This window comes from Loxodonta africana, chromosome 27 (genome assembly GCF_030014295.1).
Source record: "Loxodonta africana isolate mLoxAfr1 chromosome 27, mLoxAfr1.hap2, whole genome shotgun sequence".
Classification (NCBI taxonomy): Eukaryota; Metazoa; Chordata; class Mammalia; order Proboscidea; family Elephantidae; genus Loxodonta; species Loxodonta africana.
Genome location: NC_087368.1, coordinates 20,867,446 through 20,886,043, shown reverse-complemented (window position 1 = coordinate 20,886,043; position 18,598 = coordinate 20,867,446). Strand labels below are relative to the sequence as shown.

General features: G+C 37.9%; 1 protein-coding gene across 1 annotated transcript in view; it reads left to right on the top strand.

The window, feature by feature from the left end:
- The window catches only part of ZNF385D (zinc finger protein 385D), a gene marked incomplete at its 5' end in the record, with an annotated part of 268,425 nt that overhangs the window by 117,098 nt on the left and 132,729 nt on the right, over nt 1-18,598 (top strand). Inside the window, one exon of the mRNA XM_010595557.2 lies at nt 8,249-8,359. Within this exon, the coding sequence (XP_010593859.2) occupies nt 8,249-8,359 (111 nt within the window). The remainder of the gene's footprint in view (nt 1-8,248; nt 8,360-18,598) is intronic.

Sequence of the window (18,598 nt, the reverse complement as noted above, 5' to 3'; positions counted from 1 at the left end):
TTTTCTGTCACTCCTTTGGGGTTATTTCATTGATAAGCATGTGACCCTGAAGGATAGTATCATGAACAAAATATTTGAAATAAATTCTAATTAAAAAATAAAATAAATATTAAATATTTCATGTCATAGGCAAGCCACCACATAATAGTTGTTTTGATAAACAAAATCTTACAAATTCAGTAAGAAAAAAAAAGCATAAGAAAAAGCAAATATGCAAAATTTAAACCATGATAAAATAATTAGGTTTACACTGTACAGTTAGAGTAAAGAAATACAATACAGTTTTGTTGATGTTTTTAAACACAGCTTAAGTTTTAAATTATAGCACTTGAAATTAAAAAAAAAACTACAAAATGAATTCTACAATTTTGAAAAATGACTCAAAAAAAAAAAAAAATCACTGAATTGTTTTAAAAGTAGTTCTCCGGGGCTACAAAGGCAAGCTGTAGCTTTGAGGGTGGGGCCATGGAAGCCAAATTCTGCCCTCAACCCTTTTAAGTAATCTAAGTTCATTTACAGATGTTTGGGTTGGCTTAAGTAATTTGAAAGACAAGAAACACTGTAATTTTTTAGAAACCAGTTCCTTTTCAGGACAAAGTTACTATTTTTTTCACTAAATGAAACATATTTCATGTAATATCTAGCCCAAATTACTTAGATTTTTTATTAAAAACTGCTTTTAAGATTGGCGTAACACAAAACATAAAAAACTTTGTTAGAATAAAATCAATCCTGTTAATTCCAGAGAATATTAGGACTACTAAATATATAAGCAGTTATCAGTAATTATCATTAATCAGATTAAATTTTTGTTTTTTTATCATTAATTATCATTAATCAGATTAAATTCTTTGAAGAAATATTATAATCTAATAGTACCTCCCAGAGGTACAGAATCATTATAAATATTTTCATAACCTTATCTTTGAATATTTTGTAGTATCCTTTAGAAAAGTACCTTAGACTAATAGGTTCATATTAAGGTCTTATTATACCAACTAAACAAACAATTTATACAGTATGTCTTTCAGATAGATTGACAAATCCTGAACATTAAAGTTTCCCAGAAGAAAGAAAAGGCAACACACATGGGAACTCATTTCCCTAAAATGATCACTGAAATTCTAAATTACTTCTAGTATAGTGTTTTGAACCCCAAACCTGGTAGGCAGGAAATCGAGTCTCACTTATCAGGGGTATTAAGAATTAGGTTGAAACTTTGGCTTTATTCCTTCTAAGCCTAATTCATTCTGCCAGCCAGAGACCTAGTCTCTTATTTTAAACATACTAGTTTTTCTACTGGGAAAGTACCCTCAGTGTCCATAATAAAAGGATGGATATTTAAAGGGGGCAAAAGGAGCAGGGCTTTTACATTGTAGCTCTCTGCTTTATTTTGTTAATTTTGACACAGTAACCTGCAGGAAAATAATTCTGCTTTCTTGACGTTTCTTAGAATCTTCTTAATTCAGATAGTTCAAAAGAACTCTAAAGTGGCCACTTTTTTTTTTCCACACTGTCCTTAATAAGTCTATGCCAAGCAGATATGTATAAGCAAGTGGCAGAGCCGTAGAAAAGAGAAAAGAAAAAAAAAAAAAAAAAACCCATCGCTGTCAAGTCAATTCCAACTCATAGAAACCCAGTGGGACAGAGTAGAACTTTCCTATATAGGGTTTCCAAGGAGTGGCTGGTAGATTTGAACTGCCAACCTTTTGGTTAGCTGCTGACCTCTTAACCACTTTACCACCAGGGCCCACCGTAGAGCCATAGTGCTTGTGTATATATCAGAGTCCCATAAGGAACTCTGCATTGCCCCTAGATAAGGCATTTCTCATTTTCAGGGAAAGTTTGAGTTTGTTCAAAGTTTAGGACTCTCTGACTCAGTAAAATCCTGACAAGGGACTGCATGGGGTTTGGACAGTATATCGCTTAAACCAATACGTGCCTTGTTGGAAGCACATTGTCTTACAACTGGCAGATAGCCTATTGCTTCTGGCTCATCCCCTGAACTGGTTTTTCCTGATTCAGGAGTCTTTTACCATCTTTCACAGCAGGAACCCTCCCTAATGGCATTTACTCATCATCCTGTGCCTTTGTTTTTGTGGTTTATAGAGTCCAAGATTCCACAAACTCAAAAACTTTTAGGACGGTAATTTACCCAGAACTTCACTCTTCACTCTCCTGCCACCAGTGGAGGGAAAAATCTCTTGGAAGAGACAGAACCAGAACTTCACACCACAGCCACTATTGGAGGCAAAGTCTTACAAGAGGCAGAATGAAAGCAGACAAGACAAAATTAAACAGTCAAGAAAAAAAAAAAAAATTAGAATCCAGTAATTCTTGAAAAACTCAACACAAGAAAAAAAAGAAAGCAGAGCTCAAAATTCAAGAGGTTATTTACGTGGTGATGATCCCTGAGAACTTTGTGGAGTGGTGAGTCCAAACAGCCCTGCTTTGGTACCAAAATCTGGTCCTTGAGTCCTTGTGGGGTAGCTTCAGGCAATGCACTTTTAAAATCCCACTTCTGGCACCAAGAAATATCAAAGAGGAAACTGGAGCTTATGTTAAAATCAGAACAAAGAGTTTTATTGAAGGAATAGAGTAATCTGGATTGGGCAGCACTCCGTAAGGATTCTCAAAAGCACTCCAGCAAAAGGAACTTTTCACAGATTTTAAGTACAGAAAATCCAGGAACTTACAAGGAAAAAATTCTGATTGTTTGGCTTTTACAAAATCATGCTTTAACAGTTACCAGACAATTCCAAGAGTCCGTAAGCATTGTTTTATTAATCATAAAATTTGAGTCAGTTAAAATCTTGATAATCTGTGGATATTTCAGGGGCCATGGTGGCACAGTGGTTAAATGTTTAGCTGCCAACCAAAAGGTTGGCAGTTCAAATCCACCAGCCTCTCCTTAGAAGCCTTATGGTGCAGTTCTACTCTGTCTCATAGGGCAGCTACGATTTGGAATCGACTTAGCGGCAGTGGGTTTGATTTTTAGCCTGAGTGAATATCCTTCCTGGGAGCATGCTGTAAGAGGAAATGAGAAGAGGAGAGCCCACAGGCTTCCTGAGGTATGATGGCTAGTTGACTTTTGCATGTCAGCTCAGAGTAAGCAGTAAACAGTAAAAACGGAGTCCGGCCTGCAATTCTGGCAGAAGCCTCTCCTTATGCAAAGCACCTAGATTTTTAAAAAAAAACTCTTTCACACTTTTTACATAAAGTGTCTGCTTGTAATGGTAAGTTTGAGCCAAATGATCAAAATGGCTATATATGTGTATCCCCTGATTTAATAGTAGATGCTACTTTCAGATATATAACATGGTAACATCTAATTAACAACAGAACTGTAATTATTTAGATACAGCCCCCTCATATTTACATCTTATGAATGGTTTTACATGTATTTATATATGTATATATCAGCTAGGTCCCTGGGCGGCACAAACAGTGAAGCACTTGACTACTAGCCAAAAGGTTGGCAGTTCGAACCCACCCACAGGCACTTGGGATGTAAGGCCTGGCAATCTGCTTCCAAAAGGTCACAGCCTTGAAAACTCTATGGAGCAGCTCTACTCTGCACACGTGGGGTTGCCCTGAGTTGGAATGGATGTGACAGCAACTAACAACAACATGTATTGTCTACGTGAATATGATTTGTGTTCATTAATAAAGAGTTAAACGTTAATCGTTTTTTGGTTTTTTTTTTTTATTTTTTTAGACTCCTAAAATGATAATAGATAATTACTTTTGGTTGTGTAGCTATTGTTCCCGAAATCCATCTTGAAAATGTAATTCCTTTAAGTGTTTTTTTCTTTCTTTAAATACACTGGGAAAGAAAATTGTCTCTGAAGAAGAATGCGCCACTTTGCATTTTTAAATCTGATTTCATAGCCAAAGTGATCAGAACATCATTCAATTCAAACAAAAGAATTACATCTAGAAAATATGCCACATTTGCATGAAGTGTCCAGTTCCAAAATGCCTCCTACACAAATTTGGATTGAATGTGGACACTGCTTCCCCAGCATTGCTAAAAGACCGAAATAATATTCTGCCCACCAATAGATGAGAAAAACTCAGCACTACATATTTCCAGAGAGCATCTATGATTTAAATATATAGTTCATTTTTATTTCAAAGGATCATTAGAAGAGGACTTCAATATTCCTTAATGGATTAGAGGCATAATTCGCCTCATCCCTTGATATAAACAAGCCCCATTTATGCACAAAACAGATGCCACAGAACGTGATGAGGGAGCTACCTTTATGTCAGTGACCTCTTTCTGCTTTTAATTTTTTTCCCCCCAGCTATTGGCTGAAGAGATAATTATCCCCCAGGATTCTTTTTTTTTTTTTTTTTATTCCCTGTGGTGGTTAATCATAAAAGTTCTGTGATACTGTTTTAAAAGTAGTATAAGAGTGATCTTGGGGAGCAGAATGAGGTCTGTTTAAGCAGCCCAGATCTTCACTCTTGTGTGGCTGCTGGTTTTCTCAAACTCTGTGCATTGTCTCTTTTGGTTTTGAGGAAATAAGCATGAGGCAGGATTGAGGAAGGGTTGGAAATTTAGCTGGGGTAGGGGACTTGGCAGTATACCTAGAGAAGAAACCTCTTTCCCCTGTGGCGTTTCACACTACTAGCCTGTAGTAGGCTCAGTCTAAGGAAAACAGATGCTGTCATTTTAAATGAATTTTTAATGTTTGGATTAAGATGCTGAACCAAATTTATTAAGGAATAAGCTTAGATTGTATATTAAGAATGGAAACGATAGCAGAATTTACTGGAAACACCTCAAATGTTCATCAGCTGGCAGATAGGTGAACAGATGGTAGTAGTTCCACACAAAGGAATGGAACCAGTTGCCTTCCTGTTGAATCCAACTCGCTGTGACTACATGTATTTCAGAGTAGAACTGTGCTGCATAGGGTTTTCAGTGGCTGTGATCTTTTCAAGTAGATCACCAAGCATTTCTTCCAGGGTACCTCTGGGTGGATTTGAACTGCCAGACTTTTGATGAGTAGCCAAGTGCTTTTTATACTCCCCCAAAACTCCAAAGGGATACAACTCAACAATAAAATGGAACAAACTACTGATACGTGGCACAACATGGATGAATTTCAAATGCGTTGTACTAAATGAAAACAGCCAGGCCCAAAAGACCACTTACTGTACAATTCCATTTATATGAACTTCTAGAAAAGGCAAAAATACAGTGACAGCAGATCAGTGGTTCCAGGGATTCAGGATATAATGCAAGGATTGACTGCAGAGGGTCAGGAGGGAACTTGCTGGGGTAATGAAGTATTCTGTATGATGACAAAGGTGACTATGCAGTTGTCAAAACTCATCAAATTGTGTACTTCAAATTACATCTGTATGTAAAATTTTATTGTATATAAATTATTACTCAATAAATTTGATTAAAAGGAAAATATGGTGAAATTCAACAGTAAGGAGGAAGAGGATCCTAGAATCAGTTAATACCTACAGGTGAACACAAAAATTGTGGGTCCAGCCTGAGTCCTCATCCAGAATCTGGGCAAGGGTTAACATTAGATAGACATTGCATTGGGCAACTCTTCTGCAAATGACCTCTTTAAAGTATTAAAAAGCAAAGATGTCATTTTGAGGACTGAGGTGTACCTGACACAAGCAATGATATTTTCAGTAGTCTTATAAGCGTGTGAAAGTTGGACAATGAATAAGGAAGACCAAAAAGAATTGAAGCCTTTGAATTATGGTGTTGGCAAAGAATATTGAATATACCTGCCAGAAGAACAAACAAATCTGTCTTGGATGAAATACAGCCAGAATGCTCCCTAGAAGCGAGGATGGTGAGACTTTGTCTCATGTACTTTGGACATGTTTTCAGGAGGGACCGGTCCCTGGAGAAGGACATCATACTTGGTAAAGGGTCAGTGAAAAGGGAGAAGACCCTCAATGAGATGAATTGACACAGTGGCTGCAACAATGGGCTCAAATTTAGTAGTGAGGATGGTGCAGGACCAGGCAGTGTTTCATTTGGTTGTACATAGGACTGCTATGAGTTGGAAGCAACTCTAAGACACCTAACAACAACAATACATTTAAAGGGACAGTGGAAGATATCAATGATTACGTCCCTGAGTTTTTCTTGATAAATGTAACTTTAACATGTAAATCACCTAGCCCAGTTCTTAGCCATAGTAAGCACTTAATAAATGCTAGTTATTAGGATTTTTATTGTTGTTATTATTTAGAGGAATGTATTAAGAGTGCCTAGACAAGCCAGAAGGAGCCCTGGTGGTGGAATGGTTAAGCGCTCAGCTGCTAATGGCTGCTAACCAAAAAGTCTATGGCTTCAACCTACCAGTTGCTCCATGGGAGAAAGACCTGGCAATCTGCTCCTGTAAAGTGTACAGCCTAGAAAACCCTACAGGGCCAATCCACTCTGTCCTATAAAGTCACAAAGGCACACAACAACCACCACAGACAACCCAGTACCCATTGCAGTCTAGTCAATCCCGACTCATAGTGACCCTATAGGATAGAGTAGAACTGCCCTATAGGATTTCCAAGGCTGTAATCTTTATGGAAGCACACTGCCACAGCTTTCTCCCATGGAGCAGCTGGTGGGTTTGAACTACTAGCCTTTCATTTAGCAGCTGAGCTCTTTAACCACTGCACCACCAGGGCTCCCTGACAACCCAATAGAAGTTGTGAATATGGAGGAGACAGAGATTTCTCCTCCTCACCAGTGGAGAAAGCCAATGAATTAACTGGTTCTAATGATTTCAAATACAAAAGAGGAGGTGGAATGAATCGCTTCCTGGTTCAGGAGCATTAATAAATTATAATGTATCACAGAAGTTGAATATTAAAACATCATTTCTCAGATACATTCATAGCTTTTGTTTGGAGATCACATCTGAGCTGTCTTCACTCATTGTGCAAACTGTCATAGAACTTTGTATCTAATAAGAGTTAAAAGTTTCAGCATTTGCAGGTATTCAACAGAAGCTATGGCTACACGTTTTAATCATTTGGAAATGTTATGATGTTTTGGTCATGTGAGAAATGGGTGGTCCGCCAGCAATGTACTACTATGGGAGTATGAGACTCATGTTAACATTTATTTTCACATGTGTGCAGTAGAGAAAACCTAGTAGCCAACATTTATTGACTTCTTAATGTGCCCGGAACTCACTGAATTATCAATGTTAAACCTCATCACAGCTGTAGGAGTTAGATAAGAGGTTACACAAGTATTAAGAAGGAATTAAAAATTTTGATCTGATATTACCAGTTGAGAACCATTGATAGGGATCAAAGCTCGGTGACGACACATTTGGTTTTATTGAGCTGGATTGCTGACATTATGTTCCAGCGTTACTTTTCCAGTCCTGTGGGTGAGATGGAGAGAGAGAGAATCCACTTCTGGCACAAACTCTAGGAATGCCAAATGTAATAAGCCCTCTAAGATAGCAGTGTGTGTTAGGTGACCGATTAATGATTTTTGAATGAATTGATTAGCTGTTCTATTTGTCTCAAATCTTGGAAATCAGAATTTTGAGAAAAATTTTTTTTTTTTTTTTTTATTCTTAGGATGGAGCCCTTGTGGCACAGTGGTTAAGAGCTTGGCTGCTAACCAAAAAAAGCTTGGCAGTTCAAATCCACCAGCCGCTCCTTGAAAACCCTGTGGAGCAGTTCTGCTTTGTCCCATAGGGTTGTCATGAGTCAACTTGACGGCAATGGGTTTGGGATTTTTTTTTTTTTTTTGTATTCTTAGGATATCAAACATTGCACAAGGTTGATGTTTGATAATGGGGTGATATTTATTTTGATAGCTGTTCAACTGACCACATTTATCTGAGGTCCATTTTTGGGCAATGATATAGGCATTTTTTTTTTTTTTTATAGGCATACCTCTGAGTAAGATTGCTGGCATTAACAATAACTTGAGTTTTGATAATACCCTTAATTATACTTCAGGTTTAGCAAACTCAGACAATTCTTGATCCTAAATGAGAAAAATGGTTAGTATGCAGATTCTAATGGGTAGATTTATCATTTCCTTATCATACTGAGTTTTGGGTTTGTTCTCTTTTTTCAAAGAAAGTAGAAATGCTGTTTCTTAGACTAAAAATGTTCTTTATTATGTGAGCAGTAGATTAAAGCTGTACAGATTGGCTCTTTAATGAAACAGGCAACATTCCAATGGAACTGACAATCTTTACTTCTATTTGTTGTATTTTTTTTCTTATTTCAGATGGACCCAATTCAGAAAGCTGTAATAAATCATACATTCGGAGTTCCTCTTCCTCATCGAAGAAAGCAAATCATATCATGCAACATTTGCCAGTTGAGATTTAATTCCGATGTAAGTTCATCATTTAGCATTCACTAAAAAAAAAATAAAAAAGTGTCATGCTGTTCCAATCTTATAGAAGAGATTTCTTAAACATTTCTCTTCAGTAACTGAGCATGTCAAAATTCAAAGGTAAAAGATAAAATTTTAACTCCTCATGTGCTTTAATTTTGGAGTTTATTATACAATGTGTAGTTGTTTCCTATAAAAAAAAAATCACACATATACAATCTTACATACTTGCAGGGCAATGGAATGTTTTAATCTCTCGGGAATGCTGCATTTAGGTAACACATTTCGCCTTTGAGAAAATAGCCGAATTTGGGAACAGTGAGGCTTTCAATAGGTCACACTTCTGAAATAAGATTGCAGATCATTCAAGGCCAAGATTTTGACTGTAAATTCCCACTGACAGCTTTTCGACCCCCCAATTCCAGGTCAGCCCTTGTGTTGTCTTTAATTATACTTATATTTGAACTCTCAAGTTACTGCCCTAGGAGTATTAGCATTTTCACAGGTGCCCTAAAGGCCTCAAAGCACTCAAGACCCAAGAGAATAAAACTTAAGTGAAGAACTTGACAGACAGGGAGAGATTTGTGAGCTTGACCATTGCTTTGCAAGTGATTCAGAGCCACCTTTCTCACCTTTTCTAAGGATCAGGAGGGATTCTGGACCCATCACAGTGATGCTAATTTTGGTTTGGGGCCAGCATGAAAAATATTGACCCCTCAAATCTGCTTATTTATCATCTTAAAATTCTGAAGGTCTGAAGTCAAAAAGTTATCAAGTGATGTCGAGAGAAGGGGGAATGCTGGTTTGGAAGGAATAGAATTCGGAGACTCTTTTCACAATGTAGGCAAACAAGGGGCCCTGCCTATCAAAATGGCCTCTGCCAAGATACCATTATCTTGTCTTAACGCTGGTATACAGTGTGGAGATGACCAAACAGATCTGGATTCTGGAGAATGTTAGGGCATCCAGTGTTTAATCTCTCCAGGAAAGTAGGTCTCCTAGATGCCCTCTCTAGTGATGAGCATAGACCATTAGACAATCAGGCACAGGCAATAAACGTAGCACAAATTTCATGGCTCATTTCTTCGTGAGAAAAAAGAAAATCTCATTTTTATTTTAGTAAAGATTATTACTGTCTTATGAACTCATACTTACTAGTGCAATCTTCAGGTAGTTTTATAACATTCCATCTGATGGCTTAAAAAAGAGGACAGTAGATTGCCTGCATAGTGCTTCTTTGTGCACTGACTCAGGGATAGTATTTGCTGCTATGAAACAATGTACCAAACATTTGTAGCGATTTATTTGAAGGGATGTTTTCCATCGTTTAATATTGAATACCTTAACTGGTTTTGAATTTTAAGAAATTTGCCATGGAGTATTCCATTTATTAACAGTAAAATGTTTCCAAGTGATGAATGTTACATAATAATCTCTCCCAGCAGTTGTAAAAAAGAGTCCTCCTAACATGCAAATAAGGGTTCTGAGCTCAATAGGTGTACCTTTCATAATCGCTAAACACTTAGCAAATAATCATGGAGTCCTGTAATTATTTTAAGTGGTTCCTTCTTGGTTCCTTTGGTCCTTAAGTGGTACCAGCATTTCCCTCTGGAACAGGTCAGATAATGATGCAAAAGTCTCCCAGGACCCATGTTACCAGGTCTTTACATCTAATTGGGTCTATGTCCATATATCCCCTCCTGCCAACAATTTCACTGTCAAAAGTTTCCTCTGTACTAAGAAAGCTTCCTGTAAGCCAGGAGTCAGAAAGAGACTTCAAGGTCATTGAACCTAACCTCCCACCCAGTGCAAGAAATCCATCTATACACCCATGTATAATGTCTTTTGGTTGATTATTTCCGGTGACAGGTCACTCACCATCTCAACACAGTGGTTCCATTTTTTAAACACCTCTGATCCCATAGCTGGATATCAAAATGATGTTTTGGAAATTCTAGAAATATTGTCCGGTAGGCTGTAGAAAACATACGTATTTATATACATGCTTACCTATTAACAAAATTATTTTCTAAAATGTAATCTTACTTCATTTCCTTGGTCAGAGAGAGAACTAATTGTGCTATTAAAATTTCACAGTGATACAGGAATCAGCATGTATTTATTAGGGACAGTTAGGGGACAGCGGTGATCCAGCGGTGGTATAATTTTTACAGTAAAGTTTACAGTAAGGGCAGTAAAGAGTACACTGCCTCCCATGCAGGAGACCTAAATTGGATTCCTGGCTGATGTACCTCATGCATAGCCACCACCCTCTGTCAGTAGAGCTTCCAGACTAAGACATACTGAGAAGCCTGGCAATCTACTTCCAAAAAGCCACCAATACAAACCCTGTGAATCGCAGCAGTCTGATCTCATTGTACATGGGGGTTACCACGAGTCAGGGGCTGACTCTGAGGTAGAGACCAACAGCAACAGGGTCAATTGGATAATCTCCCTACTTTAAGGTCATCTGATTAGCTACATTAATTCACCTGCTGCTTTAATGTCCCTTTGCCCTATAACACAATATATTCATAAGTTTCAGGGTTTAGAATGTAGATATCTTTGGGAAGCCATTATTCTGCCCATCAGATACTCAGATGGGTGTTGGACTTAAGCTTGAACTGAATTTTACGACAACCTGAATTCATCAGATAATTGCCCAGCTCAGTTTCTTTGGTCTATGTATACTGGACACATGTGAATTCACTGCCCTTATATTTTTCCTTCTCTTGAACCTTGAATATAGTTTCACTATGCAGTGCTAGAAGGAGCCCTGGTGGTGCAGTGCTTAAAGCAGGCAGCTACTAACTTAAAGGTTGGTGGTTTGAACCCACTAGCGGCTCTGAGGGAAAAAGATAAAGATTATAGCCTTAAAAACCCTCTGGGGCAGTTCTCCTACAGGGTCACTGTGAGTTGGAATCAACTGGAGGGCAACGGGTTTGGTTTTTTTGCTGGTTTGGTTTTTATGCAGTGCTAATTTTAAAAATTACAGTTTTAATGATTTTTTTTGAATAGCAAGACCCAATGTTGTTGAGTTTATAAATGATATGGCAGAATGCAAACAAGACATGACCGTTGCAGAACTGAAATACAGGAATGGAAACTTCCTTGGAGAATTTAAACATGATTCTGTGGCATTATGATGTCAGTAAGGGGGACTAATAAGCTGGAAATACTAGGTGTGTTTACTTATTGACTGATCATGTCCATAAACACAAATTTTATAAAATATTTAGATGCTTAGTGCCAAGATCAATTGGATTTATCATCCATATATAAGAAGATAACCCCCAAATAATCAAAACAGGTGTATATGTGTATATGTATAACACAGATCATTTTAATCCTAAGAAAAGACTTTGTAATTCCACTAAAAGTGCCATGCTATTTTGTCCTTTCCAGATAAGTCTGGAATTTGTCTTCTGTTTCTATTCTTAAATCTAGAATCTTTCGGGGAAAGTAACACTGTAATTCACTTTTATGCTTAGTTGAATTCTCTGTCACATAGGAAAGTCTTTTTGTCTTATGAACCTTTTTACATTTCAAAACTTCTTTCCCTTCCAAACAAAATAATAGCTTGTAATTCTTTTCTTCTCTGAACCATGGAAATTCAATTTCTTCTCCCTCTGAGTTTTTGTTTATTTATTTTACCCCTTCGTATTATAAGTGCTCTAGTTTGGTATTGGGCCATATGTTGTTCCTGTGCAGTACATTTTCCATTTTTGACCCTACAGATATCCTAAGAAATGGCATAAATTATATTTTATGCACTTTAAAACAGATTGCATTCTCATGGTGTAGGCTTTTTCTTGAAAAAACTCTACATATATGAGGCATACATGGGGTTATGTAACAAGCTTCCAATTGAAGACAGTAAGGTTGTAATTTGTCCAATTATTTTATCAACATCTTAAAATAAGCATAAATTACCATGTGGCCTCAGTAAGTTAGCAAGTGTGCCTTTGAAAGATAACTTATATCAAGGCCAGCATGGGTATAAGATTATTAAATGAAGTAGAGAATGGGTACTCAGTGATTTTTTTATAGAAGAGGAAATAAGATTTCAGTTCCCAAACTACCCATTGCTGTCGAGTTGATTCTGGCTTATGAAAAAGAATCATAAAAGTATAGCATCTAAGAGTCATTGTGTTTAACCTCCTAACCATAGGATTTCATAATATGCCAAACGCAGAAGAAACGTTTTCTGATTTCACATGCCAAAGCTGAGGTATAGAGAGTATGGGTGACTTGTACAAAGCCCCATGGCTGGAAGCTGTCAGGGCAGGGACAATGTTTGCCTCTCTGCTGTTTCTACCTTATCTGGTCAGTGTGGAGCACCAAGCCCATCCTCGGGTTCCAGCGGATGTCCCAATAATGGCATGGATGGGTGTCTATGTGTTTCCTGTTCCATCAGGCTTTCCTAGAGCAAAGGCTTGAGTTTCCTTCCTTTCTGGAACTAACTAGGTGTAATTATAGCCATTGTGGAAAGCCATTCACTGGCTAACCCTGACTCACATAATTATGACCCCTTTCAAATGGCATCAGTCATGTCTAGAGATACATTCACAATTCAAACATAAGTGCATTAAATATTTAAATATAAATTCAAATTACTGAATATATCAAAGTAGCAACATATCATTTTAAACTCAGAACTGTCAAGCTTTAATTACATTCCCACTGCTGTCAAGTTGATGCCAACTCATAGTGACCCCATTGGGTTTCCAAGGTGGTGAATCTCTAAGGAAGTCACATCTTTCTCCTGAAGAGCTGCTGGTGGTTTCCAACCACCAACCTTTTGATTAGCAGTTGGTCACTTTAACTGCTGTACCACAAGGGCTCCTTAAAACCAAACCCGTTGCTGTCGAGTTGATTCCAACTCATAGGGACCCTATAGGACAGAGTAGAACTGCCCAATAAGAGTTTCCAAGGAGCACCTGGTGGATTCAAACTGCCCTCTTGGTTAGCAGCCATAGCACTTAACCACTACACCACCAGAGTTTCCTCCAGCGACCCTATCAAAAAAAAAGAGGACTGTTAATAAACCAGATGGGGGAAAAAACTCACAAAAACATTGCTTAGAGGAATCAGACCCTTCCAAAGGGGGATCCTTGGAACCATCATCAGTATAATCAATCAACTTTCCAGTAATATGGTAAAAACAGAAGTCATAATTATTGTTTTGTGTTTTAGAAACCAAAAATGTGGTGAAACTAAACCCCGTGTCTGAATTTTAGTTCGTATCTCTTACTTATAATTTCTATAACCAGGTGTGAAATACATAATGATGAAGATGCCAATTGTTTATTTGATTTTTCCTACCAAACAACTCGACTGGATAATTAAATTTTCTTAAGATCACATCACATTTTTTTTTTTAATTATTGAAGTCAACATTATTTGTGGGGCTGATGTTTAAAGACTGTTCTGTTATAGGGTGGGAAAGACAAAAACTAAAGATGGTGGGATCAAAGAACTAGTCTTTGACTTTCTACATTTCTTTTTTTTTTTCTAAATTTCCTTTTTACACCTGCTCTGATTTTATCAAGGAAAAAGATTTTTTTGCATCTACTAGTTTTGCATCTACTATACTGTTGTGGAAACCCTAGTGGCATAGTGGTTAAGAGCTGTGGCTGCTAACCAAGGTTGGCAGTTCAAATCCACCAGGCACTCCTTGGAAACTCTATGTGGCAGTTCTATCCTGTCCTATAGGGTTGCTATGAGTTGGAATCATCAATGGCAATGGGTTTGGTTTGGTTTGGCTTTATACTGCTACGGATTTTAAACAGTGTGCTGTGTCTCAAATTATAAATTTCATTTTGAAGGCCTTGGTTGCAATTTTCTAGATATTGTTTTGAATTCTCTAGCAGTGTCTAAAGTCTGCAGACATGCCCAGGAGATATCATAGATATTACTGCTCTCGCATGTAGATGTTAGCATTTTAGTGCATATCCTAGCAGAAAGGTTAATAAAAATCTCTGTACATGGGATGTGTGTCTAATCCCAAACCTGAAAGCAGCGTCTAGGGAAGCAGCATGAAGTCATAGGACAATCATTGGATCTGGAATTAGACAACCTGTTGTCTAGACTCGTTGTTGTTGTTAGGTGCTGTGTGGTCAATTCCGACTCATAGTGATCCCCTGTGACAGAGTGGACCTGCCCCATAGGGTTTCCTAGGCTGTAATCTTTATGGAGCAGATTGTCCGGTCTTTCTCCTGAGAGGTTGCTGGTGGGTTCAAACCACCAACCTTTCAGTTAGCAGCCAAGCCCTTTACCATTGCCCTACCTGCCTTGTTTTAATTGTCTATGTTAACTTGGGCCCTTCTTTGAACCTATAGGGTCCGCAGTCATCTCATTTGTAATCATCATTACATGATGTTGCAAGGATCAATAAAACAGAATACGTATGTACTTGGATTATAAACTGAATAGTGAATGAAAGGGAAAGGTCATTATTGTTATATGGGATAAGCGACACAGTTATTATTTTTTCTCTGAATGCTCAATTACTTCTTAAGAAATATCAAAGCTTAAAATTATCATTACTGTCTTTTAAAAAAAGTATTTAAAGGGGTTCTAGCCTGTTTAAATTTTTTTTAGTTTTTTAGTATATTTAGTATTTACGTGTTAAATCAGTTGCCGTTGAGTTGATTCTGACTCATGGTGACCCCAAGCACGTCAGAGTAGAACTATGCTCTGCAGGGTTTTCAGTGGCTTTTCTTCCAAGGTGCCTCCAGGTAGACTGGAACCACCAACCAACCTAGCACTTTAACCTTTTGCACCTCAATTTACAGTGTAAGAAAAGACATTCACCCCTGGTAAATTTTTACCTTCTAAAAAATGCAGTAACAACCTGTCCCTCGAAAAGTTTCATCTATGAAAACTCCTAACCCCTTTAAGTCTATTGCTGCTGCTACCGTGTCCCCAAGGATCTTCTGGGAGACCCAGTTTTAAATTAAATTTTCAGGCGGCTTTGAAGCAGGTCTTTCAGAAGAGCGTGTCCTCTGTTAGTCTACAGAATTCACAGTTATTTGGAGCTTCGGCTTGAGCACTGTGGCTTTCGTACTGGGTGCTTTTTCTTCTTCAAAAGCAGCTCTTTGAGGAGGCCATTCAGCTTCCATGAAAGAGGAGCCACTGGATCAGGGACATTCAGTTGAGCTGTGACAGTCGTCCCTGCGTGAGGAGCTGACTCTCGAGTGTGTGGTAACGTTCTGTAGGCTGTGGCTGCATTTGAAACAAGTGACAGAGAGGTCTCTTTTGAAGGGCTTATACTCCGAATGTTCATTGGAGACCCATTTCATGCTTCAGCTTCACTAGCTTCTACTTCTTGAGTGGAGCCCATGGCTCTGTCAGGAATTCTTTGAAAGCACAACTTGAACAGGAAGACCAAGCGGGAAATACTGGGTCTGGCTGTTAAGAGATTTCAGGAGAAAATGAGCCAGCTGAGAGCAAAGGAATCTACTTAAGCAGTGTACTTTATTGGAAAGCTTTTAAAAATAAAACTGCACCTATTAGGATATTTAAGGACTCCCACGAATCAAGCTCCAATATTCCAGGGTTTCTTGTCGGGGCAGAATGAATGGAAGGGACTAAGAGAATTCTTTTGAAAGCAGTCAGTATTTCTCTGGGCTGTTTTTTTTTTTTTTTAAAGAAAATATTTACCTTTCTACTGATTTCTCCTGGACACGGAAAACTTGACCTTGAAAGCCTAAAAATGAAAGTTGATTTAGATATGACTAGTTCGATGCCTGCTAACCTCCAGTAATCAAAGGGATATCTGTATGAAGTACAGTGAACAACTCAGAGAATTGTTATATATTAGGGGGTAAAGATGTCTAAAGGATGATTCTGTCCATTTTTTAGTTTTTATAGATAAAGGAACCAAAGACCAGGATAATTATTTGACCTTTTTGAAGTCTCTAAGCAGTTGGTACCGCTAGGAGGACTGGAAACACGGCTCTTTAGTCCCAGTGTGGTGCTTTTATTTATCAGACCAAGTGACACATCCTAAGTGAAATTGATTTTGAGTCTTTCATTGGCATCAGCTGGCAGTTTTCAACTAAGACAATTGGTCACCCAAGTTCTAACACACAGTAAAGAAGTTAGTCAAGGGTGGATGCCAGTAGTACACTCATAGATTGCTGGAAAATAGAAACATATTTCAAAGTTGCTAGCCACATAAAGGGCAACGCTATGGTAGTGAATGAGTATTGTCACAGCAAGGGAGAACTCATGCTGAGAGCTTATTTCATCAAACATCACCCGTTATTGAATAAGAAAGGTTTGAGAAGAGAGTTAAACATGCGCCAAGATAGAAAGACAGAATGTGGTCCAGAGGTTATTCTCTGGTGAAGTAAGAGGTGTGTTCCTGAATAAATGAACTAAACGTTGTCCACAGAATTCCCAGAAGATGGGGCAAGAAACCTGTGAACGCTAGTAGAGCCCTGCAAGTCTTAGGCGTCACTTACTAAATGATGAATGAATGAGTGACTGAATGAATGAAGTGCTCCTGAATGATATGCGCCCACAAGAAAATGAAGGTAGGAACAGGAATCTCTAAAATGGTTTGTTCAACCTTCACTCCAGGGCATTTAGAATAATTGCTACTTTTTGATAAAAATGCATTTCAGGCTTCCTTTTCCCAAGTGCCTAATCCCTCTACAACGCAGGAGTCAAATCCTAAGCAACAGGTTCCCTGGAAGCCTAAATATGAAAGTTCATTATGTCTTGAAAGGGGAATGTTAAGTGGAATTAGACTTGAACATGACCTAAAATCTGGATTTTATGATTGTGACACTTCGCTTTGTAGCAACCTCCGAACTTGAGGTAATTTGCAGAGTCACTACACTAAGAAAACCTCCAAATGTTGACTTTATAATTCTACCTTGAAGATGTCAGAGCACACCAGTAACCTCATCAGAGCTTGACTTATGAAGTCTTTAGAATAAAATCCGTACTGTAACCCAGTTGCCCAGGGCTTGCTTGATATACATAAAATATACCTAACATATATTTCATCAGTTGTTTTATATCTCTTTCTACAACTTGGTGCATTTCTCAAAAAATTACTAGACACTAATAAAAGTTGTAGAAACCAAAAGTGGAGGCTGGATTGATGTTCACCAATAATCGAAAGTTTCAAAATTAAAATTTGCTCTCTCCTTTCCATTCATTGTACCCACTCTGATCAGAACCCTTGCCTTTTTTGTTGTATTTTGTTATAGTTTATTCCAGCATTTGATAAATCAGCAGTTTCACCATAGCAAAGAATCCTAGAAACTAAGAAAATAGAAGGGGTTGTTCCCAGACAGAGCAAAGGAAATTAAGCAAAAAAGTAACTTACATTAAGTGTCTGTTCTTATGTCATTTTGGGTTTTATGGCCCTTTGTATCCTTCCCTTATTAACAGTTACTATTTTTTATTGTCTCTTTTCTGCTGAGGCCCATTCTCTGTATTAATTAACTAGAGTAATTGTGATGAAATACATTTACCTTTCCCAGTCCTCTACATGGCCAAAGATCTCTATAAAAATGAAATGAACCTGCTCCTTCATTTTACCTTTTTCACACTGAAGCTTTGTCTGATGATTGGTTTAGGAGTGGTTATTTGGTTCGATTATGAGCTTACAGAGAATGAAAGTGTACCAGACATGCTATAAATTACTCACTATATTTAGCTTACACTGCTAGGTTTTCTTTTAGAGCATTAGAAATGGTTACCACAACTTAATAAGATATATCTGTCCTTTTATAGTCAATCGATCTCTGTACTATCTAGCTTCTGTTTGGAACCACTGTGCTTACACCCAACATCTTGGCCAAGATTCACCTTTCCAAGCCTGCCAAACCTCATTTTCAATGCAAAATACTGCCTCTGGGATCTGCTGTCTCTGTCCAAATCTATGTTCTGATGTAAATTGAATGTGATGGTGGTAAAGATTGCAGTCATTTGGGGAACGCACATCTTTGTGAGATGGGAGCGGAGGAGGGCAAATGGAGGCACAGTTTGCTAGGAAAGATTAATTTTCTGTGTCCATATGTGCTTTTCAGCATTGTTTTGTATGTTGGGAAGCAGAGAGATCTAGTAATCGCACAAGTAAAATCGAGAAGTATGTGGTTTGGTCTTTATTGGGCCTACATGAGCTTTTAAATTTCTTGCATACATAGGAAATCCGTGAAGACTGATGGATGGTAAATTTATTCTTATCAGGTTTATTGGTATAGCAGGTCCATCTGT